Here is a 17,964-nt window from a genome sequence, read left to right on the forward strand (position 1 = left end):
AATGAACCAGCTCCAAGCCTTGGACCCCGATAACACAAAGCTACTGCCCAGTGATGTATACAGAAATTGAAACTTTGGAAATGGTCTCTAGGATTGCACTACTCTGCTCCCAAGACATGGCTTCTGTAGCCTATGTGTTGATTCTCAGTGGCAAAAGGGCTCTGTGTGTTTCTAAAGGCCTGTCCATGTGTCCCTGACTTCAGTGACCATTGAACTTCCAGCACCATCACTGGGCACATACATGCCAGTCTGGCAGTGCTAGCTGCTGGCTGGACACTCTTCAAGGACCTTCTGGACCTCCACCAATGCTATCCTCCCAGCCTGTCATAGATGAAGGACTTCATAGCAGGCATGGGTTGAGCTTGCAAGCTTCTGAACCTTCCTCACTGAGGCATTCCCCAGTGAAACCTGCAGCAGCATTTTCTCTCCAACCACTGTTCCTGGCTTGCTTGGTGAGATGTCTGTTTAACTTGTATATTAGCATGGTATTATAAGGAATGTTTGTGTGAATAAACTGAGCACTTTAAAAGTCAAATCTTGGGTGGTCTTCCTCATTGTGGAGCTCCTCATAACCCACAGGCCATGCTTCTACACTTCATTTTTGAATTAGTATAATTCTTGTTGGTTATGTTTTTTTGTGAAGCTTTATAGCTGTCAGAATTCTACAGTAGTTCTCTGAAAAGAGAACCCAAACAACAAAAATGTAGGGTAGTAAGACATTACCCACAGAACAAAGAGAAAGCATCCTAGGTACCCCTAATCTAAGAGCTACTCCTTCTATACGTCTTAGAGCTCAATTAAAAATGTGCCTAAAGGGTTTACTGCCACTAACCCCTTATTATCTATCATTCCTCCTGTCCAGCATAGGATCAAATGAGACCAATCATGACAAATGTGACCCTGGCTACTATCAGGTCCAAAGAAAACTCCATTTCCCCAAATTCCAAAAAGCAGAAGGGACAAGGGGCTGTCTGTGGTACCAATTAGCTCATGCTGGCCTCCAGGCTTTCTTGGTAGCACAAAAACGTGTCACACTTTCGGAAGCCCATTGTTAGTGTCCTAGCTCTTCTTCCCTCCTCCCTTACCCTAACCCCCCCCTCCTCTCCCCTCCCAGCTACTCATTCTCCTTTTAACACTGCTATTTGTGGTTCGCTGGCTCTGTCCGTCTACTCCTCTCAGGCTCTCCCTTGTCTTCTCCGTCTCCCTCTTCTCCCTCCCCTTCTCTCTGCTCTCCAGTGTTCTTCCTCCTGGATGGTCCTCTCTCGCTCTCTGCTCTGCTCTGTACCACTGTCTCTCGTGGCCAGGTGAAATCTGCTGGCCACATTTAGTCTACATTTTTCTCCTCCTGCTCTGGGCTCTTCCAGATGCCCCTGCCTGTTTCTCTCTCATATCTACATACAATGAAAGCTTCCCCCTTAACCATACCATAGAGCGGTCATGTTGTCAGCTTATACAGTTACCAGGGTCAGTAGAAAACAAACCATCAGGGGCTTAATCATGTCTTCAGAGGACACTGTGCAGAGACAAGGGTGAACACTGTCAGGATTGAAATGGAGTCACGCTGGCCAGAGTTGCGGCTGCGTGTAAACCCACGGTTTGGGAGGCTGAAGCAGAAGAAACAACAGTTTGAGGTCAGCCTAGGTTTCACAGCCAGGCCCTTTTTCAAACCTACAGGATTGAGCTGCTTGCTCTAGCCTTGGGAAAGAAACTAAACCCAAGAGTTATGCAGAAATGGTTCCTAGCACAGAACCTGGCACTATGGTGGTGTATTTTGACCTTGAGTCCTGCTTGTAGTCTCTATACGATTTTGTTTTCAATCACAGGCATATTTCGCCTCAAGACTGAGGAGTTAAGGCAAAGAATGGGGAATGTAATCCATCTACCTCCCAGGAACAGACTTTTCAAGGAGAGGCTTGTTGGTTGTCAGACTGTTGAAACAAAGGACTCTAAGCAATTAGACCCCCCTCTGGCATTCTCCTGCTGGGAGAGGAAATGGCTGAAGTCCTGGGGGCGTCCGGAACAGGAATTTGTCTCCTGGAGAAAGATTTGCAGCTTGTGCAATGACCTTAACCTCACAGCAGACTGACCTGGGAGAGAGAGAGAGAGAACAGAGCTGTACACAGGTGGGCAGAGAATAACCCTGCTTGACTAGTTATGCGAATCCCCTGCTCTGTGTTTAAACCCTACCCTTACGTCAGGCAGTTGACAAAGAGAATCATCTCTTTGTCAGTCTTTCCAGGGCCACAGTGAACAAACCTCCCTTCTCTGCTTTTCACTATTAGTTTGGCTCCATAACCCCTGAATCTGGCCTGCCTCTGTAGCTCACACCTGCACCAACATCCTTGCTGTTAGAGCCTGGGCTGGTCCTTTCAACTCCGAATTCCTAACATCCATCCAAGTGCCCAGCACATGGGATTCTCAGGTACACATTCTCTCCACCATGAGAAGGAGCACCGTTTCTTCGTTTGTGAGAGAAAGGTGGGTTCAGTGATGTATCCCCCGACCCGTGACAGCTGGGAAGTGGTTCCACGTCACCGTTGTGGCTGGCCTGGGATTGCAGACTTTGTGCACTAATCGTTTTATCACAAGTTAGGGTCCAATTTAGCCCTGACTAAACAAACAACAGGCTGTAGTAACAGAAGCAGCCAGAAGCCCGCCCCAGCAGTGCCTGCAGCCAGGGAGGCCTCCCAGCCCCCACCTCAGGCAACTTGCATCTGTGCTCCAGCCCACAATTTCTCCAGAGCTCCGGATTGGTCCTCAGAGCCGCGGAGCTGTGAGAGAGCGTGTATATATTCCTCAGAGGGAAAGGCTGCCCCAGACAGTGTTGAAGTTTCCAGAGACCTGTTCAGCTGTTGAGAAGTTCGCGTTCAAGACTGAGGACCCAAACCGTTTGCCAAAATGTGTAAGGGACTGGCAGCGCTGCCGCACTCGTGCCTGGAAAGGTGAGACCCGAACTCCTTCTGTGTAGGAGATAAAGATGTGGTGCGCCTTTGCTCAAGGGGGGATGCCCCGAGGCACCGTGGGATGAGGTCACGGGGATGAAGCAGCTGGTTGGTGATAGACTTGGCATCCACACATCTGTAGTAGTACAGAGATTTGGAAAAAAATCTGCGCTGGAGATCCAACAGGAGAGAATTCATGGGTCAGTTAGTACACAGTGTCATTTCCTTCCAGAAGATGCCTACTCTGTAGGTGTGTGTGTGTGTCTCCTCTCTCTCTCTCTCTCTCTCTCTCTCTCTCTCTCTCTCTCTCTCTCTCTCTCTCTCTCTCTCTCTCTCTCTTTCTCTCTGTGTGTGTGTGTGTGTTTAAAAGGTAGCTTCCAACATCAAAGCATAAAATTATCTGGGTTTGAATTCTGGCTCCCCTACTTATGACTTGTGTAGCTTTGAGCCCTTTCCTTAACCCCTCGCTTTGTATATCTGTAGAGGGAGGCAGCCTATCTGTCTACTTCACAGGCTGCTGTGGGGAACCCGGTAAGCACTCATGTGTGCAGTGCTCAGAAGAAAGTCTGACACGATAGAACTGTGGGAGGAATGACCTTTATTCACGGCTAGAAATCGGAACTGCAGCCTCTGCCGGGTTTGCAGTGGGACAGAGGGAGCTTCTCATTTTCCCCAGAACCTTAACCTCATTAGATAGAAGTAGTTGGGTTGCTGGCAAAAGACAAGCTCCTGAGATACAAGGTTTGCTTATTACCTAAAGTTCTTAGACACATAGTTGTCCTGGACTGTACTATCTAGTCTGCAAAGAATTCTACATCCAAAATAAACATCTTACTAAAAATGACATTGTAACTCTGTGATCTGGGTGGGAAGCCGAGTTCTGCTCTTTTAGGAAATGGGTCTGGTTAGATGTATGTTGACCCTCGGTCATTAAAGGAAGTAAAAATGACTGTCATACAACCTCCTTCTGTTTCTAAGGGCAGTGGTGATGTTTGTCTGAGACGGTCACATTGTTTAGTGGGCATCAAGAACATTTGCCTTTTTAGAACTTCACATTTTCCTTGGTGCTTTCCATCACAGCAATAAATTTGAAGTGATTGAAAATAAGCTAAGGCATTACAGCGTATTCCCCGGAGTCAGAAGCACACTGGTTTTAAACTGGTGAACATAGGAGAAGCCAGTAGCAGTGGAGTGTGTAGGAGCTGGCTGGTAACTCAGTAGCCTGTTATTCGTTGGGCAGGGGTGGGGGTGTGGATTGGGAGGGGTGGAGGGTGCGGGCTGGGTTCCGGGGCTCAGAACTATTGATTGCTTTGCTCCCTCTCACCTCCACCTCCTCTGTAGAAAGCTCCAGAAATAGGCAGCATGCGTAGAGCTGCAAAGCAGCCCGACTTCTTTGAAGAGCAGGTGATGCATCTTGCTTTTCTCTTTAGCTGTGAGAGTCGCACATTGACTGCACAGTATGGTGGATGCCTTCAGCCCACTTGGTATCTGCAGCTGAGCTATCTTCCTTCCTCACAGCGGTGAACAGTTGACGCCACTACTGTGTCAGCCTGCAGGAGTTCGGGCATCTTGACGTTGCTTCTCATCTTGCCCTCTGTTCTTATGCAGCGCACAATGTTTACAGAGATACAGCGACGGGATTTTTGCAGTTATTTCTATTACTGTCGTGTGTTAGATTCATTATCAACTTTAGAATTTATTTATATTCACATTTATTATTTATCCCCTTTATTTCTAGCTGGGGGTTAGTGTTAGTCTTACTGAAAATGTATATGTTTGAAGCCCACTGTGGTGGATAGGCTAGTGACATAATTGAGCATTTTGAAGAATTCGTAATGTTAAGAATGCAATAAGCTAATAATGTTGGAGGAGGTTGCCGAGAAACTGTGGATTCTTCCTAATGAAGCAATTTCAGGTATTTCAAGCCTGTATACACTCCTTAAATGACGACAGCTGTTGGGATAAGTCCCGCCCCTTAGGGGGCGTGTTCCCCTCGGGCTAAAGTTTACAGATAAATCTGGCGAGTGGAGACCAGGAGCTGCCCGAGGGGAACACGCCCCCTAAGGGGCGGGACTTATCCCTACAACAAGCCATACCCTGCACACAGGACAGCGTCCCCATCCACGTAGGAAGGCAAATGAGGATGCATATTACTGAATGCTATAGTCCAGTGGAGAGGAATAAACTACCAAGTACTAGAAGTAGAAAGTGGGGACCCGGGTGGGCCTCAGAGTTTTCGATCATTGGAGAGGACTTCACAGGGAGTTAAGAAAATGATGCTTCAACTAATCTTACAGGGCAGAAGAGCCAGGCAGATATAAGTAGGTGGAAGGGATCTGAGGAATGCCTTCAAGGCCAAGGCGACAGCTGCGTGTGCAGACGTGAATGTAACAGAAAGTTGGGCCAATGTTAATGCAATCTGTACCAAGTCTCAGGCAAGTCAGGAAGGAAACCCCCAAGTTTTCACTCATCTTTGGCATAGCCTCCTAGGTAGCACACTTCACTCACCATTCTGTAATTTGGATTTGGTTTGTGCCCCTTGGAGGAGTATGTCGGAGACTGTCTAACAGTGTCGTATGATATTTACGAGCTTTGGTGGTGGTGGGGTAGTTAGTTTTCTATCACCATAACAAATGACCTGAGAAGATCAGCTTACAAAGAGAAAGGGTTTCCTTTGGCTCCTGCTTTTGGAGGTTCCAATCCATAATCAGCTGGCTATGCTGCTTTTGGAGTTGCAAAACAGAGTGCAAAACTGCTCACCTCGTACCCATGTAACAAAAGCTGGAAGAGTGGTCTCCCACCCCACTGAGAGGACACACCACCACTGACTCCCTAGGTCCTGCCTCTTAGAGAGTCTACCACCTCCCATCAGCACCTCCTATAGACCAAGCTTTGAATCGTTGGATCTTTGTGGAGACATTTAAGATACAAGCCATAGTAGGGCTTAGTGGGTGTTTCTAATGGGAGCCCTCCACTCACTGCGTGGGTTCTTCCTCTTAGAACATTATCCCATCTGTAATGAGGTCCTTACTAGGTCCAAGTTGATACAAGGACCATGCTCCAAAACCTGCAGATGCTGCAGAGCTGGAAGCCTCGGGTATTTTGTTATAGTATCAGAACAGATTAAAAATGCCTGGGCTCACCCAAACTTCTTGACTCTGAGAACTGAAGATATTCGCTTGGAACAAGATTCTTTTTCTTTCTTTGCCTAGAAGAATTCAAAACAGACAGTCAGCATTTGGTACATAGTAGGCTCTTGATAAATATTTTCCTGGAAAGGTTCTTCAGTAATCAAGAGTCGCTGGAGACAGGTCTGCCCATAGTCAACCTGGCGCTTTTCTCTGCTTTCCACGGGGATGGCGAAGAACAGACATTAGTAGTGATATGTTAGGTCACAATGGGAGAAAAGACCATGCTTCTAAATACTGAGGTAATGAGGGTTTCCTGTAGGGGTGAGGGAAGGGGGTGGAAAGGGCAAGGTGAAAAGAAACCCAGTGTTTCTATACTAGAGGCAGAAACCACTTGGTAAGCAGGGGATGGTTTGTCTTCAAGGATGGCAAGCCTTTGGCTCTTGGCCATTAAGAAACTTCACAACTTGGGATGCTTCTCCTGGAGCCACTGTCTCACCTCCTTCAGTGGCTTCTCTTCCCTCTGTTAACAGGACACTTCCCCCTTTTCCTCATTTAGTCTGGGTTATGCTGTATCACGGGCTCTCAGGGCCCAGAAGCTTAGTCGGGAAGGGTCCTTGGAAGGCTGTCTAATCTCTTTCTCCTTTTCTAGTAAGAACTCAGAGTATAGCGGATGGATGATAATAAAATAAAGTTTGTTTCTTGGGCCAGTGTTAATGGCTTGTCTTGCTGACCAGAGAGAAAAGGAGTGAAACTTTAATTAATTCAGGCAAAATCAATCATTAGCAACAGGAAGCAGGATGTGAATGGAGGCCAGCCAATAATGGGTTCCTGTCTCTCTTTTTCCTTTAAAGTTTCAATCAGTTCTCAGATAACGTGGGATTTGGACCATATTTTAAAGACAGAGTCCAGTTGCCCGAGGATAAGAACAGCAAACGCCTGACTGTCTCAGAAAGTGGCTGGGGAGACAAACTAGCAGCAAAAAGGGGAAGGCAGATTCAGGGCAGGAGGGGTGGCTTTGCAGTCTCTCTGCCTCTGCGTTAGCCCTGGAATGGGACATGGAAAGACCAGAGACCACAGCTGTCCTCTGGATTCCTTTCTGTAGGAGCTGGAAAGCACTGGCTGTCTTTGAGCCTCATTCCTCCTCTGAAAATGAGTATCTATCTTGTTGGAAAGAAATGGCACAAGAAAGAAAAGCAACAAAACTCACAAGGTGGCAGGCATCACGGGTAGACCCTACTGAGAATCTCTGGAGGCAGCCGGGAAACACTGTATTAGTCAGTTAGGTGTCAAAGTCTTTGATAAACATTTATTTCCTGCACAGTTGTTCACCTTCCTGAAGCATTCTTCATGTTCCTCCTTTTTAAAAAACACACTGTGAGCCCAGTATAAAACATTAGAAAACACATTAAAAACTACGATTCTTATTCAGGAATCAACAGTAGAACTCCTTAACCCAGTAAACATGCAGACGCTTAGTGACCATTTTGCAGTTGTTCTGTTTGAATTAGGATCCAAAACTTGACACATTTGAGATTAGCGTTCTTAGATCTCATAAACAACTCCCCTCCATTACCTAACACAATATTTGCAGGTATACTTTATGAAGCTATGTTATACTCTAAAAAGAGTTTCTAGATAGGGAGCAGGCAGGGATCCTGAACGATAATCTTGAAGTTTAATAGGCACAGGGCAGTTCTGGGCACCCTCTAGACTCATTCTTGAAAGACTTGATCATGCATGTTCCTGTATTCTCCTTCTCACCCTGATCATGCATGTTCCTGTATTCTCCTTCTCACCCTGATCATGCATGTTCCTGTATTCTCCTTCTCACCCTGATCATGCATGTTCCTGTATTCTCCTTCTCACCCTGATCATGCATGTTCCTGTATTCTCTTTCACCCTGATCATGCATGTTCCTCTATAATTCTTCTCTCCCTGGTCATTCATGTTCTTGTACATTTCTTCTCTCCTTGATCATGCACGTTCCTCTATAATTCTTTTCACCCTGACCAAGCATGTTCCTCTATATGCCTTCTCCCCCAACTACCTTGCTATTCTGAATTCAGACTTCATGTATTACTAATTTTTTCATTTTAATTTAATTATTTTCTGTACCTAAATCTAGTCATATATTTAAAAGCTGTAGCAATTATATTGTACTAGATGTGCTCCTGTCCACTGAGATATGTATAACCTAGAATTTAAAAAAATAGCTCCTAAGTGTCTATTATGTGTATTGATTATAGTCCCTCTGTTACCCTCTCTCATCTTCTTCCCAGTCTGATTGAACCTTGTGTTCTACCCAACAAGTCTCATTCTTATTTCCATGTAGTTTGTTTGTTTTGTGGGTACGCATGTGTGTATGTGTGACCCATGTAGTTTAATTAATATTTATTGCATGAGCATTGATGAGGTTATATACTGGAGGTTCACCTGTACCTGCACACACACACCTGTATACACACACCTGCACACACACATCTGTGTACACACACCTGGCCACACACATATCTACATACACAGATGCGTGCATGCACCCCCTCCCCCCCCCCACACAGAGGACTGCGGAGGGGGGTTGAGTCTTTTCTGGAACATCAGTGGATCTAATCAGTCTGAAGGTCGGAAGCATACCTAGTTAACACTGCAGCTTCACGTGCAGCTTTGGCCTGTTCATCTGGTCTTAGAGGTCCTAGAACATCCACAGGGTGTTTCCTGGCAAGGTATTCTACTGCTGCTGTACTCAGGTAAGGCAACCTAAGTAGGCACTTTTCCTTTAAAAAGGAAATGCTTCAGGGCGTAAGGGATTAGTCAAACAGCTTTGGAAGCCTCCAGACAGCAGCTTCTTGAGCAGGTTCACTTCCTCAGGAATAGCAAACGAGACTGAGACTAGTATCCTGTCAACTCCAGTGGCCTCTCCAGCCACTTCTCAAGCAGCATGGAGTTCTTCTGGACCAGTCCTCACGTAAAGCTCTTCAGCTCCCTATTCTAGACAGCCATGGGAACTGTCCCTTAGAGTCACAGGAGGAGATGGAGCAGGAAGTAAACCGCATGCGGCAGCATGAAGCGCCCCGCTCCCCAAGTGTTTATTATTAGCAGTGAAGTGTGGACAGCTATTTTGGTCAAGCTGTGACTTTTGTTGATTTGTGTGTGTGCAGAACAGCTGTTTCTTGATGAGACACTCGTCTACAGGATTTAAGAAGTTTGGAAAAACTCAAGATGTTCTGTCTAAAAAGTGGCTTCCTGTATCCTGGCAGCTTGTTTCAAGTGGTAGTTTACAAGGGATACTTGGGTCTGTGGAAGTGTGAGACCTAACCACATGCCTTTTGGGGATTGTCTGCTATGGTGATCTGGCCCTTTCTGTATTACAAATTTCTAGAATCTTACATCTGCTTCTGAATCCCCCACGTATAGCCCAAGTATGCCACTCGAACACATAGATGAATACATACATCCTTGTATGGTGTTCTTATGACTTTGATAAAAGACATCTTTTGTTGCAGTCAGGGATTTACTTAGGTTTATACTTAGTAAAAGTGCCTTCCTCTTACTGCATTTATTTGTGTGTACATGTATGTTTATATGTGTTGTTTGGGGTATGTGTGTATGTGTGTGTGCAAGTGTGGGCTACAGTGCTCATATGAAGGCCAGAGGACAACTTGAGGGATTCTGTTCTCTCCTTCTATCACATGGGTCCTGAAGATGCAGGTCAGGCTTACAGTTATGTCGGCAAGTGCTATTATCCACTGTGTAATCTAGCCATTTCTAGGGAATAACTTCTTTGTCAAAGATGATTATAAGCTGGTAAACTATTTTCTGATCTTTGACAAATAGATGATTCTTTATTTCATAGTTTTATTTTACATCATTTCAGGCACCACTTGTGAGGGCCACACTAAGAAATTCACTTTCTGTGGGCAGTAATTGGGTGTCTTGGTCGAGAGTTTGGTGCTATAACAGGATGTCTGAGACCGGGTGGCTTGTAAGAGAAGGACATTTATTTAGACTCACAGTTCTGTAGAGCAGACCGTTAGCTTCTCATACTGAATCACAGCCCAATGACAGAGCAAATGTCAAGTAAGTGCCTGTGGAAGAGTCAACAGGAGCCTGGGTGGGGGTGGCCCTGCTGTGTGTGGCTTGAGGCTCAGAGTCACCAATCCAGCCCCGGAGAGAGCTGCCTTAGTCCCACCAATGACTTAGCCTTCCACTCAAGGCCTCATCACCTCCCAGCCTGTTACTCTCGGTGATAAATTACGCTTTATAGTTTGGAAAGGAGAAACCATATTTAATTCACAGCAGTGCCCTGCAATTGAATGCAATTTTGACGCTATCTGTCTGGAGTTAAAGTCAACTTCCACCGGATAAGGTCTCTGTCCCATAAGAGTTTTCCTGTTTCATCTATCCCGTAGACCCCAGAAACTCAAGTCATTAAACTTGGCAGCAGTCGCCTTTACCCAGTGAGCTGTCTTTCAGGCCCACAACTAGAGGGTTATTTTCACCGCCATGTTCACTGTTGACTCCAGTTCTGCTAACTAGGAAGAAGGCGGTCTCTATCAAGTCTTTGGAAATCAATCGTAAATACCCAACACTTGTATAGTGCTGGTCTCTTGGGGGCGGGGAGTGGTGGTGAGGTGATCTAGCAAAAGAGAAAAAGGGTACTGATGTAGCCTTCTCCCTTGCCTCCTCTTCCCCGGATCCACTGTCAGAACAGGGATACGTAGCAGGGGCACCCAGTCCATCTCATGTTGAACATGAGCACAGAGAAGGTGCCTGATCCCCCTTCCGTGCCTTTTTCTCACCCTGCCCTGCTTTCGTAAACCAGTGTTTCAGTTTGCCAGTTCACTTCCCTTGTCCCTCTGCCCATTCCATGTTGAGCACTACATGTTGGAGAGTTTACTCCTTAGCCTTCCAATCACATGCTAAGGTTTCTACTCAAGTTCTTCTGTGAACTCTGCGTGTCACATCTAACTCCTGCTGTGAGAAGTCTTCAGGTAGGACTCAGTGACCTCCCTCATCAAGACCTGTCTGCAACCCTCAAGGCCACCAGCTTCAAGCTTCCTGGCCAGCTCCATTCCAAGGTTCCTGCCAGGAAATCTTCCACAGAGCCATAGGCAGTCTCTCCACTCAACACATGCTTTTGACTCCGGGCTGTCCCAGCAGAGACAACCATATTGGTTCCCATTGAACATACTCAGCATTGCTTAGAGATCAGATCTAAATACCTGTTTTACAATCCCAGGAGGGAGAGCCATTTCTCTGTCAGATACAGTGTCCGTAAATGGAAAAGAAACACAGAAGGCCCACACAGAGGTCAACTTTGGTTATTTAACTAACCCTTAATTGTCTGTGTTCTTCTTCCAACTGAAATGGTCATCACCAGGGAGATTGGGTACCAGGGTGCAAGAAGCTCCCATATGAAGGAGTTCTGGAAGCATACCTTTATGATCATTTTCACCCAGTGATGTTAAAAACAAACCAAAACTTGGGTCCTCAGCAGAGACTTGGGCCTAGGGACCCTTTATTGGTCTTTATCTTGACTTTTGCTTCAAGCAACTGTAGTGAGGGTTTCATTAGCTGCTGTCCTATAAATTCTTTAAACTTAGGTAAACACATCAGGGCTTTCATCCACCCAACTCCTGGTGCTGTCACCTTGGAACCTTAGTTTTTAACCCTCTTAATGTCTCTTTCATCCATTGAATTTCTTAATTTCTTCCTTTAAAGTTTTAAATTCTCACCCCTCCCTGTGGGGTGTGTGTGTGTGTGTGTGTGTGTTGGCTGGGAGTAAGGGCGGACTATGTTTATGTGCCCTTGAAGACCCAAGGCATCAGATCTCTCTGGATCTGAGAACGCTCAGTCTGGCTTTTAAACTTTCCTTTATGTACAGTTAACCATACCTAAAAAGCAAAAGGGAGATGATGGATTCATTTCCTATTGCCGTTGTAACAGTTGCCATAAGTTTGTTTGGGGCTCTTGAAATAATACACATTTATTCTCACACAGTTCTAGAGGTCAGAAGTCTGAAATGGATCCCATTTCTTCGTCTTTTATAGCATTAGGAGGTGACCTGCATTCTTTGGCATACTGCCTGACCTTCATCTTTAAAGCCAGCAATTTTGCAGGATCTCCGCTCATTGTCACATCACCTTAAGAACCTGGTCCTCTTGCTTTCTTTGTACAACGACCGTTCTACAATGAGCCCACCGTAGCTTTATCACTTCTGCCCCATAAGGTATCCACAGGTCCTACAAGCTAAGATGGGCTCCTTGAAGAGCCATTCTTTAGTCTGCGTACAGGAGATATGGGAATGAAATTTAGTGTGACTCAGTCTACCCTCACACCTGTTCCTATTTCTTCCTGGCTATTGTCCATCGTTGTCAGTGGAAATATCTCAGTCACAGGCCATGCCTTCTCAAGGCTTTACACAGATGTTTTTCCAACCAGAAGATGCTGCTCATTCTTTCTGTGGGACACTCATAGGTCCCTCTGGCAACGTTCCTCCAAATCTCTAGACTTTTTTTTCTCATGTGTGCTCTGTATCAATCTTGACTTAACATTTGCAATACATGTTAGATTTCCATCATTCTGGTTCAAGTCCCTCATTTCGAGGAGGCTCTCAGCCTGAAGGCTGATGTAATATTTACCTATGTTTGTCAACATTGTGTCTCCTGGCTTGTGGCAGCCTATCTGGTTTCTGGACCCTGTTTCCATAACAAGCCCAGATCTAAAAGTTAATAACAGCTTCAGGGAGTTCCTATTCTTCTTCTGTCTTCCGTGTTTGGATGCTGTAGTGCAGAATGCATTGATTGCTTTGAAAGCTTTAAGAAGTATTTTTAGGAAAATGCAAGTTTCCACATGAAAGTTTAGGACGAATCTCTGAAGAGTTAGGACAAGGAAAAAAAGAGATTTAGATCTCTGGGGACCAAAAAACAAAACAAAACATACATACCACCTCCCCCCTGGCATGCAGTCTCTGCCAAATCATGTACCCTCAAACACTGGTCCTTCTGGAAGAATGCTCCCCAGCCAAGGAAAAGCCATTCTGCTTCTTTTGAACTCCCACACAACAATGCTTTGCCTTCCATTGCTCATACCACCTCTTAGGGGTGGGAGGTGGGACAAGGGTGATTTCACACCTGTGATCAATTGCCTTGATCTCTCTTGTGCTGAGTTCACAGGTATGAACCACCATGCCTGGAGAACCTCACATCTTACCTGCATCCTCAGATTCACCTTCAGTTGGCATCAAATGTTCAGAACAATCATATAATGTAGGCATCATCATGCTGCTATTTTACTAACAAACACCTGCTCAGAGTCAGAAAGTAAACCCCACAAACCTCAGCTCTGCCGCATGGTATGCTAGCTCCAAATCAAGGATTTTTAGCACATGTCAAGGCTGCATTCCAATAACTCATCCTGTTCTTGTCTCCATGTAAAGGGGAAGCTATCAGAAGCCAGAAATGTTTATTAATATCATAAAGTATTCCCATGGTATCTATTACAATCTATGACAAACAGCCCTTGTTCCATTAAAGCCAGACAAGTAAACTATTAAAGAAATGAACTTATGAAACAACAGATCATTCTTGAAAATGGAAATCCGAGAAATTATAAGCTTCTGTTTCAACATTTTCTTTTCCAGAAAAAGAGAAACGATGATTTGAAATCGAATTGCAGCAATAGAAACAGTCCTCTGGTCCTCATTGCTGTGCCATTATTTTCTCAACAACCCATTTTTAGTCATTAGGCAAAGAGAAACACTGAATAAGACCTCTGATTTCTCAGGTAATTTTTCTGACAATGCATTGTGAGAGAAGGCACCGAGTTAGCAAAGTGATGGAATGCATATTGGTGTTTAGTAAGATCTCGGTCTTGGTGTTCTCCGTTTCTTCTCTTTCCTTTTCTCCTTCTTTAATACCCCTTATTTATTCTTTCATCTTTTCTTTAGGATATGCTAAATGAGTTTAAAGTAGGAGCCACATGCAGTAGCAAGTGTTTAGTCTGCGGAGCCTCTCTGTAATTGAACATAAAAGAATGCTTGGCGGTTGTGGGTACCACCACTGTCCACAGAAGCTCTCGTGGGAACTTTGCTGACCCTTCCACCTTTGGAACTCAAAATTTCCACAAATATCTGTCTTCCTCAACTGGAGGGCCATTTCCCACTCGTCATTATCTAGCTCCAAACTGAATTACCAAAAGTCCAGCGTTCCTGCCAGCGCTATTTTGAATAAGATGGGGAATTGAAGGTCAAAGGGAAAGCTGTTTCTGGCCTGTCCGTCTTGTCCCTACACTGTCTCTTTATTACCCCCAGTAACCTACCCGGAGTAATAAGTATGTCAGAAACAGACAATAAAATCTTGGGAAATGTCCCAATTTCCATGAGAATCATTTAGTAGAGAGTGGACAGAGCTTGGGAAAAACAATGCTATTGTAAAAATACAAACTAAAGCACCATCTCAAGAGGAGAGATGTCACATGATGTCACAGCATGGCTGCAGTGTGCTGGGCAGCCCCCCGAGGTCTTAGAAAAAGCAGCATCAATGAAGACAATATTACCTCATTCTCCATGCTTTCGGGTTTGTGCATGTGACGAGGTAGAGACTGTCTGAAAGAAGCTTACCTAATTGTAAAGCACACATACCCACTGTGCCTATTCCATCTCCTTGTTCAATGTCTGCCTATCATCCCACAGAGACCATGACAGACAGCCCTTGTTCCGCTGAAGTCTGACATATAGATCAGTACAGAATGAATGTGTGGATTCTGTGTACACAATGCTATGGTAGGGGCAGCACTCGCAATAACACACGTTTATCAAATATTTACTCTGCACCAAAAAGCTGCTGTCGGCGCCGCATGGATAGTTTAGCATCCTCATCATGGCGCTCCATCACCATTTTGTTACGTGAAGTGAGTTGTGTTCTTTAGTAACATGGGAAGGGACGCTGCTGGATGGTGGAAGGTAGAATAGAAGATACAGCCATGGGCTGTGACTCCACTTCCTTTTTCCCCTCTCTGTGGATAGGCTCAAGGGGTAGCAGAGTTTGGAGGAAGGAATGAAATCAGAAGGATTCTAAACTGGTGTGTGGTAGAGGATTTGTGGGGAATGCTTGCGAGCTGTCAAGGAGGTGCTTGGCGTGCAAGAAATTGTGGTGGATAGCGGGAAACAAGACTGGTAACAAGAGACATGGACAGCCAGAAACCGATGTTTTGAGTTTGGGATAGACCAAGCAGGGTGTGGGAGGGGGGAGGGTGGCGTGGAAAGGGGAGGGTAAGGCTAGTGAGTCAGATGTCACGGTAGTTCAGTTCTTCAGAACTGGTAAATTGAAATGTGGAGGAGGGAAGATGCATTGAAAGAATTTTCTGGAAAACGGAGCGACACACGTAGACAATCAGCTGTTGGAATGAGGAAGAGAGTCCGTAAGGATCAGGGGGTACAGGTTATGAGAATGAGGTGGTTGTACTTACAGCTGAGATGGGTCATTGGGAATGCGTGGAAGGATGGGTAATGATGGTGCCACTCTCAGCCATGAAGATCGTGGGTCTTTGCTTTTCTCACTTATGTGCCAAAGATGTTGAATGTTACAACTGTAAAATCTTACTGTGGCTAGACGGTTAGCAGGAATCTTATCTCCTGTTTCCTTTATTCCATCCTGCCCTTCCCTGCTCTTTCTTTGGATTAGAGGAAAGAAGTCAAATCTCATTCAAGCTTACCCAGCAAAGTGACTCTCGCCATGTGTTTCCCTTTATTGCCCATGGCTTTTTGTTCTGGGTCTATACTACGTGTGTTCCTTTCATAGCACAGGACTTTCTGTAATCGCATGAGAAATTATAAACCCTGGGGCTTATGGTGTGCTGTGGTCAGTGTGCCAGGCACTGAGAGAAATGCCTCACGCGCAGTAGCTCATCTCACCACCACAAAAGATACTTGCTCTTGTTGGCAATGAGAAATCAAGTAAATAGGGTTCAGAAAGTACCCAAAGCCCGGTGGGTGGGCTGAGAAGTCTGAGGTGGCCATGCCTGACCTTGGTCACTAGGCTATCTCATTTTTTCCTTTAAGGAAAAGGAGCTTTTGGGGAGTTCGAGCTTTCTGGAAAGTGATTCAGTGTTCCACTTGGCTTCTCTCAAGGAACAACCCGTTCAACATGTAGACGGTTGCTTCCAGTCCTGTAATCTGAGATGGGGTTTGCATCAATTACAGGCAGACATCTCTTTTCTGCCAAGTGCAGGGCAGAGATTAAACAGGGATTGGAATATTATTTGTGAGCGTGAAACAGACTGGAGATCTGGAAAGTATCTTATGATGTCATGGAGATGGATCCAGGTGTTCACATGACACAGTTATCCAAAGCAACTGGCTGCTACTCTTGCCTTGATGGCTTTTCTTGGTAATGGAAACTTCTCCACATTTATTGTTGACTATTTCCATGGTTTCCCCACAGTTATGGTTCATAAATTCTCCCAAAAGCCTTCTGTTTGAATTTGAGCAATCTCTCTCTCCTTCGCGAGAGCATTATAAAATTATACTTATAAAATTCTGACATTTGAATCATTTTAGATGGACACTGTTATTTTTAAGGGTCTTGTTTGAAGCTCCGGAGGCTCTGGCGGTCTGTCCAGGGTCTGCTGCTTGGGTGGAGGTGTCATCTTAAGTTGAACTTCAAGCTCTGCAGCTCTGGGTTCAGAATCACTACAGACATCGTTCTCTCCATCCTCCCACCTCTGCTCCCCACCTCCGCAGTCCCCCATTTGTCCTGGTCTGGGTGACAATGGGAAGACACATGCAGCTATGGTGGGGTGGGACAGACTAGTTCTAGAGGCTTAAATGGCAGTGTTGTGACCTTTTGTCCAGAGGAGTTTCCTCTCTCTCTCTCTCTCTCTCTCTCTCTCTCTCTCTCTCTCTCTCTCTCCCTCTCCTCTTCTTTTTTTTCTCTCTACTCTATTTTTTGTTTCCTTCTGTGTCCCAAACACTGGCTTCAACACTATGGGGAAGAAGCTATGTGGTGTTTTCTCAATGATTTATGGAGAAGAGATATGGAAGTAGCATACAGTTCTCCATCATCATTGATTTTTAAGCTCAGGGTTACAAGTCCCCAAGTCAAAGGGATATTGGGAGTGAGAACTCGTACTGAGCACACAGATGTTAAATAAGTAGAGATGCTGATGGCGAAGATGATGGTGACAGTGGTCACAATGGCAGTAATAGCAATAGCTGGCATGTGCAGCATACTATTTATGTACCAGGGACTGGGCCAACCTGCACTGTCATTATCTCTCACATACTCACAGGAACGTCTTAAACATCTCCTAATTCATCCTCATTTTACTGATCAAGTTGTTGAGCCCCAGGGTTACACGGCTTGTGTAAAGTCACTCAGATAGTAAGTGACTATTGGAAAATAAGGCGATCTATTCAAGACCAATTCTAGGTTGTTTTTGGTAAGGAACTAACTATATTAATTGTTAGTTGTGGGTGGTTGTTTCTCAATAACCTTGCAAGCAAGACCGCTGTAGCTACAACGAAACCAAACTGAACACGTACTTTTTGAGCAAACACTTAACGAGCTGATGAAAAGTGTTTATATAATTTATTCCACAGTATCAACAAAGTTCCAGTTGTTTGTGTTCCTCTTGCGCCTTGTATGAAAGATTCACTAGCCCACAACAGGGTCGGAGAGTTGAGATTCTGATGCCCTCGTGGTTGATACTAGACAACGGAAAATCTCAGCGTCAATGACGGGATCTGGGGCTAAGCAGGGTTAAGCCGCAGGCGCCATCCCTAGGAGTGAAGGGTGAGGTGCATCTTTACAGACTCAGTTTACCTTGGTTAAGGTAAACACAACAGGCTTACCAGTCCATACGAGCCTCACTCCTGTGACCAGAGAGAGACCATT

The 17,964-nt window shown here is 45.2% G+C and overlaps 1 protein-coding gene across 1 annotated transcript in view; it reads left to right on the forward strand.

Moving 5' to 3' along the window:
* The first annotated feature begins 2,739 nt into the window (after positions 1–2,739).
* Positions 2,740–17,964, forward strand: part of LOC142858951 (regulator of G-protein signaling 5) — a 38,213-nt gene continuing 22,988 nt past the window's right edge. The window contains exon 1 of the mRNA XM_075989031.1: positions 2,740–2,942. Coding sequence (XP_075845146.1) covers positions 2,899–2,942 — 44 coding nt within the window. The 5' untranslated portion in view covers positions 2,740–2,898. The remainder of the gene's footprint in view (positions 2,943–17,964) is intronic.

Source organism: Microtus pennsylvanicus, chromosome 10 (genome assembly GCF_037038515.1).
Source record: "Microtus pennsylvanicus isolate mMicPen1 chromosome 10, mMicPen1.hap1, whole genome shotgun sequence".
In the NCBI taxonomy this organism is placed as follows: domain Eukaryota; kingdom Metazoa; phylum Chordata; class Mammalia; order Rodentia; family Cricetidae; genus Microtus; species Microtus pennsylvanicus.